Here is a 13,994-nt window from a genome sequence, read left to right as displayed (position 1 = left end):
TTGTCCTTAAACTACAAGGATAACAGGGTTGTGGGCATCATGATACTTCATCGCTAAATAGCTCAACATCCTAATGGTGATGTTCTTTTATATAACATTTACCATTTTCATAAAACAAAAATAATTTGATTAGGTAAATCTAACAGTCTTGTTTCCATATTTCCCCAACTGTCCATCATCTGGCTTCTAACTGTACTTTTTGGTCTATTGTAAAATTCACCTTTTGCACTCGAAGAGATTTTATCAATGCCAATCCGATTAAAAAAAAATCTTTGATATGCCAGGTGTTGGTGGTGCATGCCTTAGTCCCAGCACTAGGGAGGCAGAGGCCTCCTGTGAGTTCCAGGACAGCCTGATCTACAGAGCTAGTTCCAGGATAGGCTCCAAAGTTATACTAAGAAACCCTGTCTCGAAAAACCAAAATAAAAATAAATAAATAATCTTTGATTAAAAAAAAAAATTACCTTCTGAATCCAGTTGTTTCTAGAGTCTCTTACTATATTTTGGCAGTAACTTTTGAATAGGTCTTTTACTTTTGCCAGATTTTCTCTAAGAACGGCCCATTATGAATAATGATTATGATGAAAACAGTGCAAAAAATGGCTAGTTTTCAAATTGTCTTCTCACAAAAATGGATTACAGACCAATCTTTTAAAATCCCTCAAAAGAATTCACTATCTATACAAAAGCTGAGGAACATGAAAATATTATTACTCTATTTTGGTCAATGTATTTATACAGAAATTGTGACTCTGCAACCCCAAAATATGTAATAATATTGTGTCAAGGAAAATTTCTTAAAAGAACTTACAATAAGAAAATCTGGAAGATGTTAATTATAATATACTATTTGGGGGAAAGATGATTTTTCTTAATCTCAAAGCAAAAAAAGTGCCTCAATCGACCATTCTTAAATTACTTGCCTTGGTATTCTCTATAACTTTCATTATATTTGCATACCTACTTCTGTTTGAGATAGGGTCTCACTATGTAGCCCTAGCTAGTTCAGAACTCACTAACCCATTTATTGCTGGGGAGTATGCTACTGTATCACACCCAATTCCCAACTTCTTTAATACAAAAAATTTCTATAGTTCATTTTTAAAAAATTATTCAAGTTATTCCCAACTGAACAGGAGATAATTTTGTCTTTTAAAACTGTATTTCTACCACTCCCTCCAACACTTAAGTTTTCTATCTCTTCTTCTACCCCAAAATATTAACTATAAAATTAAAGACAAGCTCTCATACATCCAAGGCCAGCTTCAAACTTGCTTTGTAGCAGAATATGACTCTCTAACTTCTGATCTTCCTGCTAAGATTATAGATAGGCACTAAAAAAAGGTATTTATGCAGTGCAGGAAATCAAAGCCAGTTTCATGCTCATAAGACAAGCACAAATGTAGCTATATCCCAATCATTAACACTCTTCATAAAACACTTTGTTTTCAATTTGATATATACCTGTGAGAAGAAATCTGAAATCTTCTGCAGTACAGAGCCTTTTACCTACCCTAAAATCAGGTGTGATTTGTATATGTAGCTGTAGTATCGAGGAATACCCTTCTCTCACACCAAGCAATTATGAGCCTCACAACATTATCCTATTACCACCTTATTCCTAAACTAGTGGGCAAATCAGTACTGATAATCCCAATCTATATACAAGCTAAAGTGTATGTGGTGGCAAAGAACCACAATCCCATCATTCACATCATCATCATTCATGGTTCAAGGTCACACTACATACCTACTAATGTCTTCTCTGGCTTAAGGAATCATTTTAAAATCTTCTCCTACAGCAGTCTTTCCATTTCAAATTCTTCAATAGCTAGGCTCCCTCCTGCTCTGTTGTAACTATTATTTCCCAGCCTCAAAGTAATATTTCAGGTATACATACACAGGCAAATGAAAAATTCTTTCAATATACACATGCTTTTTTACAATTTTTAATCCCTTCTTTAGGTAAATTGGGCGGAACTAATGGAGGCCCAGCAGGTCCCCACCAACAACAGGCTTGGGGTTTATCAGGTAATAACCATGATGAACAGCCACACAAAGACAGTCTCAAGGACAAATTCTTACAAGCCAATCAAACTATTTTTTCTATATGGCTATAATCTTTCACTTGAAATCTTAGGAGCAACAATTTCACCTGTCTTACCACCTTAATAAAGTAGTACAAGTCTACTTTATTAAAATTTGAAAACCCTAAATAGTTACCTAGTCAACAAATTACCAGATTCTTGGTTATTTGAGCTTTTATTTTTTCCTTCCTTTTGGAGCTTTCTGTTTGAGCAATTCTGTTAATGTTGTTTTGACAGTATCTTAGAGCCCAAACTAACCTCAAACTCACTCTGCAACTAAGGCTAGTCTTTAACTACTGATTACTCTGCTTCTTCCTCCAACTGCTACCCCATCCCTGACCTTTTTTTTGCTGAGACAGGGTCTGTAGCCCAAGCTAACCTCCAACTCATCATCCTCCTGCTTTTGTCCACTTAGAAGTATTAGAACTGCTGGGATTGCAGACAGGTACCACTGTACCTGGATTTGTTTTTAAGACAGTTTCACTATATTGCCCAGCCTGGTCTTGTTATCTCCTAGGCTCCAGTAGTCTGCCAGACTTTTAACCTCCTTAGAGACTATAGCTGCCTGGCTATCACTCAATCTTTGATTTGTCTGTTTACTCATTAATGGAACACAATATTTGAAAAAACTTATCTTCAAAATAAATTGGACCTCCATCTCTATTTTAAGTAAATAAATTGGATTTGGTAATATGTGAAGGTCTAATTTCTTTCTTAAAATTAAAAAGATATAGAAACTAATGAGCTTGAAGATTATACCTGCTAAGTTTAAAAATGCTACTTATAGGTGCTGGAGTTGCTTTTGAAGATGAACCACAGGTTAGTTTCCAGTACCACAGTGGCTCACAACCATCTTTAACTCCAGTTCCAGGTGATCTGAGGCCTTCTGATCTCTGTGGGCACTAGGCAAGCACACAGTGACAAACAAACACTTTCCCTATAAAAAAAATCAATTAGCCAGGCATGGTGACACAAAACTTTAATCTTAGCACACAGGAGACAGAGGAAAGTGGATCTCTATTGAGTTCCAAGCTAGTCAAGTGTGTGTGTGTGTGTGTGTGTGTGTGTGTGTGTGTGTGTATTGAGACCCTGTCTCAAAAATAAGGTTTAAAATTCACAAGCAATTTTTTCCAAAATAATAAACTATAATACATAGCATGAACCAGCTTTGTTCAAGAGTGAACTACCCAGTGAATCAAAAACCCTGGGAATTTTTGCTCTATAAAAAGTACCAATAGATACTGAGAGGAGGTATCTTACTTGTTGTCCAATCCAAACCATTCAAATCAATTAATCTCAATTCCAACCCCTAGTGATCCTACTCACTAGATTGTTCAAGTAGCACAGCAACACTCCCCATCTCTGCCTCTTTAGGTAGTGGAATTACAGGCATGCACCACACCTAACCTTCATATTTCTGTACCTTCAAACATTAAGATCATTGCTAAGGATCCATTCACATTATTCTTTATACTTAGCTATTAATCATGAAAAGTCAAACAGTAGGAATCCTTTAAATCTTACTTCTCACTTCACAAATTTCCAACTAGAGTTGAAAAGATAGTTCATCACTGTAACCAATCTGAATTTACTCTTAAAAGTTTGACCACAGATGTATTTCTATAGGCTAAAAACCACTGAAGTTGGGCCAAAGGCTTTGGTTAAATGAAAAATGTTATTTCAACATAATGGAGCACTAGACTCTACCTTGATAATTTTATTATGTAGATGTTTCATAACTACAATGACTTCAAAATAGTACTGAAAATTACAATGAAAAAAATTTGAAAGGGGAAAAATGAGTTTTCAATAAATTTCACATTAACCCATAAATCCTAGCCTTAAATTTACAAATGAATTTATTGGAGTCAAAAACAGTTATACATGCTAGTCAAGTACACTACACCAAGGCCATCAATCTACAGCCCTAGCCCTAGTTATGCAGTTAAATGAAGCACCTCACACTAAGCACTGGAAAATGAAAGCAACTTGAATTTATAACTACATACATTAGTTCCTGCCCTGGTCATTTAAAAGCTATATTAACCAGTTAACTACAGTTTCAAGGAAAGGAGTTTGACTTTCATATTTTTACAGCCTAAGAAAACTCAAGAATAGCAGAGTTTCTCAAGGTAACAAAAACTGTATTTTAAGATTAGACCCCTAGTCTTACAAAGAAACCCTGACTGGAAAAAACAAAAACATTAGACTCCTGATCTTTCTCAAGCCCTTGCCATCTCTCAAGCTCAATGCCATTTCCACTACTGGACTAATGTTAATTACGTATTTCTCCCTAACATTCAAAAATAACCTATTTTCAAAACAAAAATTCTAGAGGACAATATCTACCATGTGGGCTCTGGCAGCTGAACTCAGGTTTTCAGGCATTATTGAGCACTCTTACCCACTGAGCTATTCACCTTTCCTGCCAATTTTCTCAAGTATCTTTCCATGACACTTCATAGCACTTCACAACCAGGGCTTTTGGCAAAAGAACCAAAACATCACTTACAGTAACAATTGTATTTCTAACTCTTACAGTAGTTGATTGTGACCTAAGAGTCTTTAAGATAACCATCATCTCCTTTATTGATACTCCCAAGTCACATTTTGAGTATTTCAAAAAGCTTGACAGAAAAATACAAAAACAACTGCATGGAAACTATGCCTGATCTTGTCCAAAAGGCCTTCAAGAATTAGTTGTGAGTAAAGTTAGAGCAAGAGAAAAAATTTACCTATCACATTTTTGTATCTAAAAACTCTTATCAGAATTTTGTTGTTGTTTTCTCAAGACTGGGTTTCTCTGTGTAGCCCTGGCTGGCCTCAACTCACAGAGATCCAGCTGTCTCAGCCTCGGGAGTGCTGGGATTAAAGGTGTAAACCACCAAGGTCTGGCCTCTTATCAGAATTTTTACATTAAAATTCAAACTGGGTCAGTGAGATGGTTCAGGTGGTGAAGGTGCTGCCAATGACCTCAGTTCAATCCCCTGGACTCACATGATGGATGCAGCTGTCCTGTCCTGACCTCAACACATGCAGGCTTCAATGCACACACACAAATAAATGTAATTAAAACTTAAAAGAGGCGGGGGGGGGGGGGGCTCATCCAAAAAGCACACATCGCTCTTGCAGAGGGCCAGTTTGACCGCCAACACCCAGGTCAGGTGACTCACAACTTAACTACGTGTAACTATCTCCAAGGGATCCAATTTATGAGGCTGCCATGGCGCTTGTTATGTACCCACACATGTAACTTTTTTTTTTTTTAATTTAAGCTAGACAAATAAAAATTCAAGCAAACTTTTTAAAGACAAGTTTCCTCCTCCAATTGAAAGGGCTGGAACATCTTAATGGAGGAAGACGTGTTATAACTTCATAAAATGCCACTAAGATTTGCTTTCAAATGTGTTACATGTTTAAAAATATCTTAAGTCGCCAAGGCAGTTTAAGGGCTCCAAGGGGCAATAACCATTTGGATTGCACGGTTTCCTTCAACTCTCCACGGAACTGGGTTATGCTGTTCACATCCTTTCCGTCTCCAGCTAACATTTCTGATAAGGAGAATTCGAGAATAATATAGGTCTGAATTCATTTCCTTCTTTCGTGGGGACAAACGTGGGGTACACTACCAATAAAGAACTCAAGTCATTTGCGAACGTTTTACTTGAAAGCAGAACATTATTGCCCAAACATTTTCTGTAACATTGTGAAGTGAAAACTGTCATGAGCCACCGCCCAAAAAGTGGGTAGTCCAGCAAAGACTCGATGCCAAACACTTCTTAAAAGCACCCCCCCAAAGAAAGAAAGAAAGAAGGAAGGAAGGAAGGAAGGAAGGAAGGAAGGAAGGAAGGAAGGAAGGAAGGAAGGGAGGGAGGGAATTAGAGTTTAGGGCACCGAAGCGTTATTTGTCACTTAGTCGCGGCTTTCTTGGAGATGAGGATGCTGCGGACCGAAAGGCTGTATGCAGCCAAGTCCCAGCACAGCCTCCAAGCCAGAATTGTTCAACTAACAAAGACCTGAGCAGGCTGAGGGCGCGCGGCTCGGGAACCCGGGAGAGGAAGCGACACCCGCCCCCGCCAACCCCACCCCGAGACCCTCCCCAATTTCAGGGTCCAACTAGGAACCCGAAGCCCAAGACGGCATGTCGCTGTCACGATTCGGGAAACATGAGCAATCCGTAAGTAATAAACCCGAGTCCCCAACGACACGCTCCGCGTCCGCACAAGAAGAAACCAGGCCGAAGCCCGCCGCCCGTCCGGCCCCTGCTAAAGGGGACGCCGCGCCGCGCTTTGTTACCATGGATTGGGGCATGCTCCGGGGGCCGCCGCTGCCGCCTTCGTCGCCGCCGCTACCGCCTTCATCGCCGTCATCGCCGTCACCTTCTTCTCCACCGTCGCCTTCTTCGCCATCGCCGCTGCCTCCTTCGCCTCCGTCGCCTTCGCCGCCGCCGCCACTGTCGCTATCGCTACCCGCCTGAGGCGTCGCTTCCTGGCGGCGGTTCTCGCTTTCCTCCGCCGAGTAGACGATCTCTCCCTCCTCGGTCTTGAGGCGCTTGGCCTGGCTCTCGAACTCACGGTCCTCCTCGTACGTCTCCTCCTTCGGGGAAGAGGAGGTGGAGGACATGGCGGCGGTCGAGGTGGCGTGGGAGACAGGCCTCAGATGTTGTCGGTCGGTCCCCGCCGCAGGCTGCGCCTCCTCAGCGCGGGTCTGAGCGGCCCCGGCGTCCTCCGCGGCGCGCTCCAGTAGCCCGTGGCTGAGGAGGGAGCGCGGGCTAAGGGGACGCTTCCCTTTATCTCCCAACCAGCCTCCAGCTTCTTCCTCAGCCAGCTTCGTAGCTCCCAGCCCCCGGGGGAACGCGAAAGTAAGGATGGGGCCGGGGCCGTGGCTTCCGGTCTTCCCTCCTCCCTGATCCGCCGCTCAGGCGGAGCCTCCTCCCAGCCTTCACTGGCGCCGGGCGGGATCGAATCCCTCAGCCAAGAGTTCCCGCCCCCTCGCCGAGATTCCGCTCCCTATTGGCAAGGGAAAAGTCGACCTGGCTTCCAATTGGCTGAAGGAGCCGTTCGTCAGGATCCAGCCTGGACCCTTGCCTGGCTTCAAGTCCCGACGGCGCAACGCCCGCTGCGCGCGCCTCTGTAGCGGTTGCGGCGCCGCGGCGGTTGGCGCTGTTTGGCCTTCGCTTCAGGCGACCTGCCCGCTGAATTTGGGCGAGCGGCGTGTTCCGTAGTCGGGACGGCGGGTGTTAACCGCCTTCCCGCTAATTTGAATGCTTGTCTTCGTTTAAAAAGATGAGGGGGGAAAACCTCTAGAATCTGCGCACACCTACCTACCCCCCATGGCCCTCGAGTGTGTGCAAAATTTCATCAAATATTTTACTAAATATTTGAGGGCAGCTCGAAGCAATTACTGAATGTGGCCAAGTCAACGAGACGATCCACACAGACCCGCGTGGGTTGCATAGGCAAACCGGACCCATTGCTGATTAGACACACCCAAGCCCCCAGCGCAGTTAGATGTTCTCAACCTTCATCTAAAACCCCTCCTTTGGCCTTATTCTTTGTTTCTGGACGATTCATTTCACTGTCATTTTCCAAAATAGGAAACGATAGCACAGCTCTGTTGGTTCTCAGTCCACAACTTGAAGTCTAAGGGCCACTGTAAGAGTTCAGTTGCTTCTTTTTCTCGCTTTTTCCAAAAGGCGTTTTTAACACCTATCTGAAGGTGTTTTTTTTTTTTTTTTAAATTAAGTGCTTAAAGGCAGGAACTATGTTCTTTTTATCTTTGTAATCCAACCCCATCCCACCCCAGCACCCCGCAAGGTTTCAATAGCTATTTGAATGAATGACCTTTGATAAAGATACATTTCTTTCCAGACAGAAGCCTGTCATACCCTACCAGTCTCATTCCTGGAGAATTGCCAAAGATCAGCTGTCTCAGCCCTTCAGTCCCAAGGGTGCCTCTTGTGGGTTGTTTCCTCCTCTAGCCTGTTGGGTTTTTTTGTTTGTTTGTTTGTTTGTTTGTTTGTTTTTCGCCAGAGTCATTTCTTCCCCCAGGAAGATATGTGTATTTTCCACTGATTGTGCTTTTCACATATGCTAGTTTCTGTTTTATACTTTGCATCACTTACTATTTTACAATACCAACAAGTGTTTGTGCACCATACAGCAGCTGTGTGTGAGGCCACTGGCACACAGACAAAACTGAAAGAAATTTATTTTTAAAATTAAGATAAAATCATAGTGTACTGAAAATGAAAGGAGTTTCAGAGCTTGGGACAGATAAGGAAATGTCACAGGTGGGAACTAGTGCACTGAGTAAAGAATGGCAGTAAGAAAAACAGCTGACAGCTTCTGCTTAAGACCTTTTGTTTTATTCAGATGCCCTCCCCAACCAAAGTAAAAGATCCAAAAAATCGTCCTGTACGAAAATTCAAGTACAGGTGTTAAAAACTTGAAATCTGAAAAGCCTAGATTTGGGCTGGAGAGATGACTCAGCAGTTGAGAGCACTGGCTGCTCTTCCAGAGGATCCAGGCTGAATTCCCAGCACCCACATGGTGGTTCACAACCATCCTTTACTTCAGTACCTGGAGACTGCTGCCCTATTTCTGGCACCTCTATAGGCATCACAAACCCACATGGTACACAGACATACATTCATACTTCAGGTAAAACACACATAAAATCAAATGACTAAATCTAAGAAAATAAGTTTAAAAGTGTGGGTTATCTTTAGCATTCTTTGTCCCTATTTAAATATGTATATGAGCCTCTCAGTGGGGGCTCACGCTTTAGTACCAGCACTCCAGAGGCAGATGCAGGTGGATCTCAGTGAGTTTGACACCAGGCTGGGCTACAAGAGGTTCCAGAACAGCCTCTAAAACCACAGAGAAACCTGGTCTCGAAAAACCAATAAATAAATAAATAAATAAAAGTAATAAGTATGTAAATATGTAAGTATTTATTTTGGAGAATGGATGTGATGGGGATGTCCTTCTGTATGCTGTGAATATGTTTCCCTTCTTGGTTGACGAATAAAGCTATTTCAGCCAATGGACAGGCAGGATTTATTCAGGTGGGAAATCTGAACAGGAATAGAGAAAGGTAGTAGGCAGAGGAAACAAAAGATAGGGGTATCATTGGTAAGTCAAGACCATGGAGAGATACACAGATTAATAGAATTGAGTTAATAATTAAGAGAGATCTAGCCAATAAGAAGCCTGAGCCATAGGCCAAGCAGTTTATAATTAATATAAATTGCTCTGTGTTTATTTGGGACAAAAATGGATGCAGGACTGGGTAGGACAGAAACTTTAGCCCCCATAGGCTTACAATGAATGGCATTCTTTGAAGGTTTAGGACATGTGGCCTTATGGGAGGAAGTGTGTCACTGGGGGTGGTAGACTTTGAAGTTTCAGGAGCTCAAGCCAGGTCCACTGGCTCGCTCTTCCTGTTGCCTGAAGATCCAGAAGTAAGCCTCAAAGCTACTACTCCAGCACCACATTTGTCTGAATGCTATCACGCTTCCTGCCATGATGATAATAGACTAAACCTGTGAGCCTATAAGCCAAACCCAATTGAATGTTTTCCTTTATAAGAGTTAACATGATCATGGTGTCTCTTCACAGCAATAGAACACTAAGACACCAGGTCTCACTATGGAACCCTAAATGGCATGGAACTTCCTATGTAATCTAGGCCAGCCTCAAACTCACTGCTGCCTAAATCCTGGGGTTAAAAGCAGACACTACTATTCCTGGCTCTTTGTCCTTTTTATAGTAGTTTTAGCATCAAAGACTGGGAAAGAAAGAGAAATTATTTGTAGCTTGTTTGCCAGAGGAAATTTCTTTGGTAAAGTAGGTAGTTCTTAACATACTTGTATTTCACTCAAAAACAACAGAGAGCTAGAGATATAGCTCGTTGAAAGTGTGTCATGCCCTTGGGTTAAAAGCCCAGTACCAAAAAAAATTTTTTTAATTAAAGGTCTATGTAATGCCAGAACAGCCAGGTCTTTGTAGAGAGACTGTCTCAAACAAACGAACAAACAAAATAGGGTAGTATTTTGTTTGTTTCAGGGAGAGCCTGGCTACTTAAATACACCATGCTGACCTCAAACTCATTTTCTTTATTTATTTGTATGTGCATTGACATTTTTGCCTGTATGTACGTCTGTGCAAGGGTGCCAGACAATTGTGAGCTGCCATGTGGGTGCTGGGAATTGAACCCTGGCCCTCTGGAAGAGTAGCTAGTGCAGTGTTCTTACACTGAGCCATCTCTCTAGTCCCTCCTCAAACTCATTTTCTTCCGTACTTTGCTTGTGCCATCATGCCTAGCTGTTTTATCTATATTTTCACATAGAAGGTGAATTAAAAAATTTATATTCATATCCAACTATAGGCTTGTTGGAACTTATACAAACTTTCCAAATACTTATTAAAACATTTTCAACTTTTTAAAAAGATTTATTTATTTATTTATGAATATAGTGTGCCTGCACACCAGAGCTGATGGGGGATGTCCTCCTGTATATGTTTCTCTTATTGGTTGATGAATAAAACACTGATTGGCCAGTAGACAGGCAGGGAGCATTGGCAAGGCAACCAGTTGAGGATAATTCTGGGAAGAGGACACAGAGAGAGACTGACAAGGGACACCATGAAGCTGAATATGCTGGAACATTCTCCGGTAAGACAAGACCACATAGAAATACTTAGATTAATAGAAATGGGTTAATAATTAAGAGAGAGCTAGCCAATAAGAAGCTTAAGCCAAACAGTTTAATAATTAATATGTCTCTGTGTGTTTATTTGGGGCTAAATGGCTTTGGGACCAGGCAGAACAGAAACTGTCTACAAAGGGCACCAGATTTCATTATGGATGGTTGTGAGCCATCATGTGGTTGCTGGAACTTGAACTCAGGACATCTGGAAGAGCAGCCATTGCTCTTAACCATTGAGCCATCTCTCCAGCCCAACATTTTCAATTTCCAAAGTCCCAAATCTCAAACTACGCATTAGAGACCAAATTAAAATGCAGTTTTCACACTAAATAGAAGTTACCTTTAAACGTTATATTGAACCAGAGTATCCTAGTTGCAATTTAATATGGAGGTGAATTAAATTTCCTTATACAAATTAAAATGGTAAATCTATAATCTGTTAACCACTTCCCCAAATTACACTGCTGGTAGAAATTAGAGAATGAATTACTGTCATGAAAAGTGACTATAAAGTAGATCTACACATCCTTTGTAGTAACAGACACAGTCATTATTTCATTCATGAATATCCCTGGCTCTGGTATCAGGATTGGGTTCCAGACCTAGACAGAGAATTGGGTTCTTTGTTTATTTTTTGAGACAGGGTTCTCTGTGTAGCTCTGGCCATCCTGGAACTCACTCTTAGATCAGTTTAACCTCAAACTCAGAGATTCTTCTGCCTCCTCCTCCGGCAAGAGCCAAGTTCTTTTTTTGCTTTGGATTGGAGCCTGTCCTGGAATTAACTCTGTAAATCAGGCAGGTCTCAAACTCACAGAGGTGCTGGGACTCCCAAGTGCTGGGACTAGAGGCATGTGCCACCAATGCCAGACAAGAGCCAGGTTCTTAACTACATCTCTAGAGAGGTTTTTTGTTTGTTTTAAACTTTCCTGAAACTGATTAATTATAAAATGGACAAAGTAATAATGCCTCTGGTAGAGAGCTTGTGTCAGAATTTCAGATTTTATCAACATGACCCTTTAGTGATTAGCATATGAAATGGCACATAAATAATGGTCATTATTATTGCATGTGAACTATTGTATATGTGCATACTTATATCTCTCAGGTATGTATTGTATCAACTTGATCATAGTATCTGAAAGCAGGTACCAAAATCAGACACTGAGATGCACTCTCATAATTCCCCATTAGGGAGACCAGGGTATGAAGATCTCATGTTTAAGGCCAACCCTTACATACACAATACATCCCTGTCACAAAATGAAAACAAAACAAGAAGAAGGCAGGGGCAAGCTCCTAGCTCTCTAGTCCCCACAACGCCTGGATGTCTTATTGTTTACACAGGTCAGCAATGAAATTTAAAATTATAAGCAACATTTGGGACTATGCTATGAAGAACTTTGACTATCAGTTTCCCCAGCCCTGATCCAGTCTGCCAGTCTAGTATTGCTGCTGTATCCCCAGTGAGTTGTGGCAATGAAAATTCTTGGTTGATGCCTACCCTCTTCAACAATAGCCGGTTGGACAAGTGGCCAAAAATCTAAGCCTGAAATGCATAAGAGATTCCAGACAGTCATGGCCTTCAGGAAGGAGTTACTCCTGAATTTCTTGGCATTTCTAGTTATCAAACTCTGTGTATTTTATTTATTTAGTTAGTTAGTGTATCATTTAGTTCAAATATGATTTATTATTAGGATTTATTATCTTTTCTCGAATCTTATCAGGATATAGTGATGAACTAGCTAGCATTTTTCTTCTTAAAATTTCTTTTTGACAGGGTCTCTCCACATAGCCCTTGTTGTCCTAAACCTTTCTATATAGATGAGGCTTGCCTGCCTATGCCTCCCAATTGCTAATATTAAAAAAGGTGTTTTTACCACTGTGTTTTCATCAAAGAACCTACTGTTGCTGTCTGGATGACTTATGTACAACAGGCTGAAACATTGTTTTGAAAGACCCTCACTATGCTTATTGCCTGTTTAAATTGCTCTTGCTAATTTGCCAAGGTCAAGTTATGGGAAAAGTACAGGAGGGAACCAGGTGCTGCTCTCATTCAATGCCAACCAGATATCTGTGGTCTGCAGCTTGGACCAAAGCAAGGTCAGCAGGACCGTATCCTGGATGCTGAGAGAGTCGTAACTGAATTCTTTGTATTCTTTGTGCCCAACCCAAATAACCAACTGTCCTTGGTTAACTACAACTGCTACATTTAGATGAAACAATGAAATCCCTGTAACCATGCTTCTGCTTCTGTAAGCCTGCTTCTTGCCACCCCAACCCTATATAAACTGCCTGAGTTTTAACCTCAGCACGCTCAGTCCCCCGAAGACTAAGCATCCACAGGTACCTGTGTAAACAATAAATAACTTCTTGCACTTGCATCCAGTGGTCTGGTCTCGTCTCTTGGGGGCAAGGGCCTTCCCCCCTGACAGGCTCCAAACTCTTGGGGTCTCATGGGGGTCTTGAAGTTTATGGAGCAAACAACTGTCTGATACCATATAACGTTTTGTTGAAAAGTATCACCACTTTCTGATCCCTATATTATTTGAAGTGAAGCTACAAATTATGAGATTTTAATACCCAAACTCAATTTTCAAGAGTGTTTCTATTTTATTGAGTATACAACACTTTTGTTTTATGCCTGAGCTCCTGTAAAATTGAATAAGCCTTCATGCACACTTCACTGTGAGTCCCATTTCCAGAAGATTGGATGGAACTGTGGAGATGTTTTAGGTCAAGGTCCATGTTTTGGTTTTTTTTGTTTGGTTGGTTGGTTTTGTTTTGCTTTTATGAAATCCAGCTATTCAGAAACAAGCCACTTAGCCAGGCATGGCAGTGCATGCCTTTAGTCCCAGCACTCAGGAGGCAGAGGCATGCAGATCTCTGTGAGTTTGAGGCCAGCCTGATCTACAGAGCTAGGGGAGGTTCCAAAACAACACAGAGAGACCCTATCTCAGAAAACCAAAAAAAAAAAAAAAAAAAAAAAAAACAGAAAAAAATTTGTTGAATCCAAAGCATTCTATTTTTAGGACCCTTCTGTTAGTTTGACAGAAATCAGCGAGAACGAGTATGGTAACTTGTTGCTTTTACTCAACTATACTTTGGTTAGTAATGATGGAAAGTCACTGTTCAGGAAGAGTGCACCATACAGGAAGTGCCTGAGGCACTATTAACTCCAAGAGTAGTCAAGTGTG

The 13,994-nt window shown here is 41.3% G+C and overlaps 1 protein-coding gene across 1 annotated transcript in view; it reads right to left on the bottom strand.

Annotated features, from left to right (window-relative positions):
- Hnrnpll (heterogeneous nuclear ribonucleoprotein L like) overlaps window positions 1–6,929 on the bottom strand; it is a 34,506-nt gene extending 27,577 nt beyond the window's left edge. Inside the window, exon 1 of the mRNA XM_051177869.1 lies at window positions 6,384–6,929. Within this exon, the coding sequence (XP_051033826.1) occupies window positions 6,384–6,710 (327 nt within the window). The 5' untranslated portion in view covers window positions 6,711–6,929. The remainder of the gene's footprint in view (window positions 1–6,383) is intronic.
- Window positions 6,930–13,994: the final 7,065 nt, after the last annotated feature.

Source organism: Phodopus roborovskii, unplaced genomic scaffold (assembly GCF_943737965.1).
Source record: "Phodopus roborovskii unplaced genomic scaffold, PHOROB, whole genome shotgun sequence".
Taxonomy (NCBI): domain Eukaryota; kingdom Metazoa; phylum Chordata; class Mammalia; order Rodentia; family Cricetidae; genus Phodopus; species Phodopus roborovskii.
Note: the sequence above shows the minus strand (reverse complement) of the source record. Positions and strands in the feature narration are given on the sequence as shown.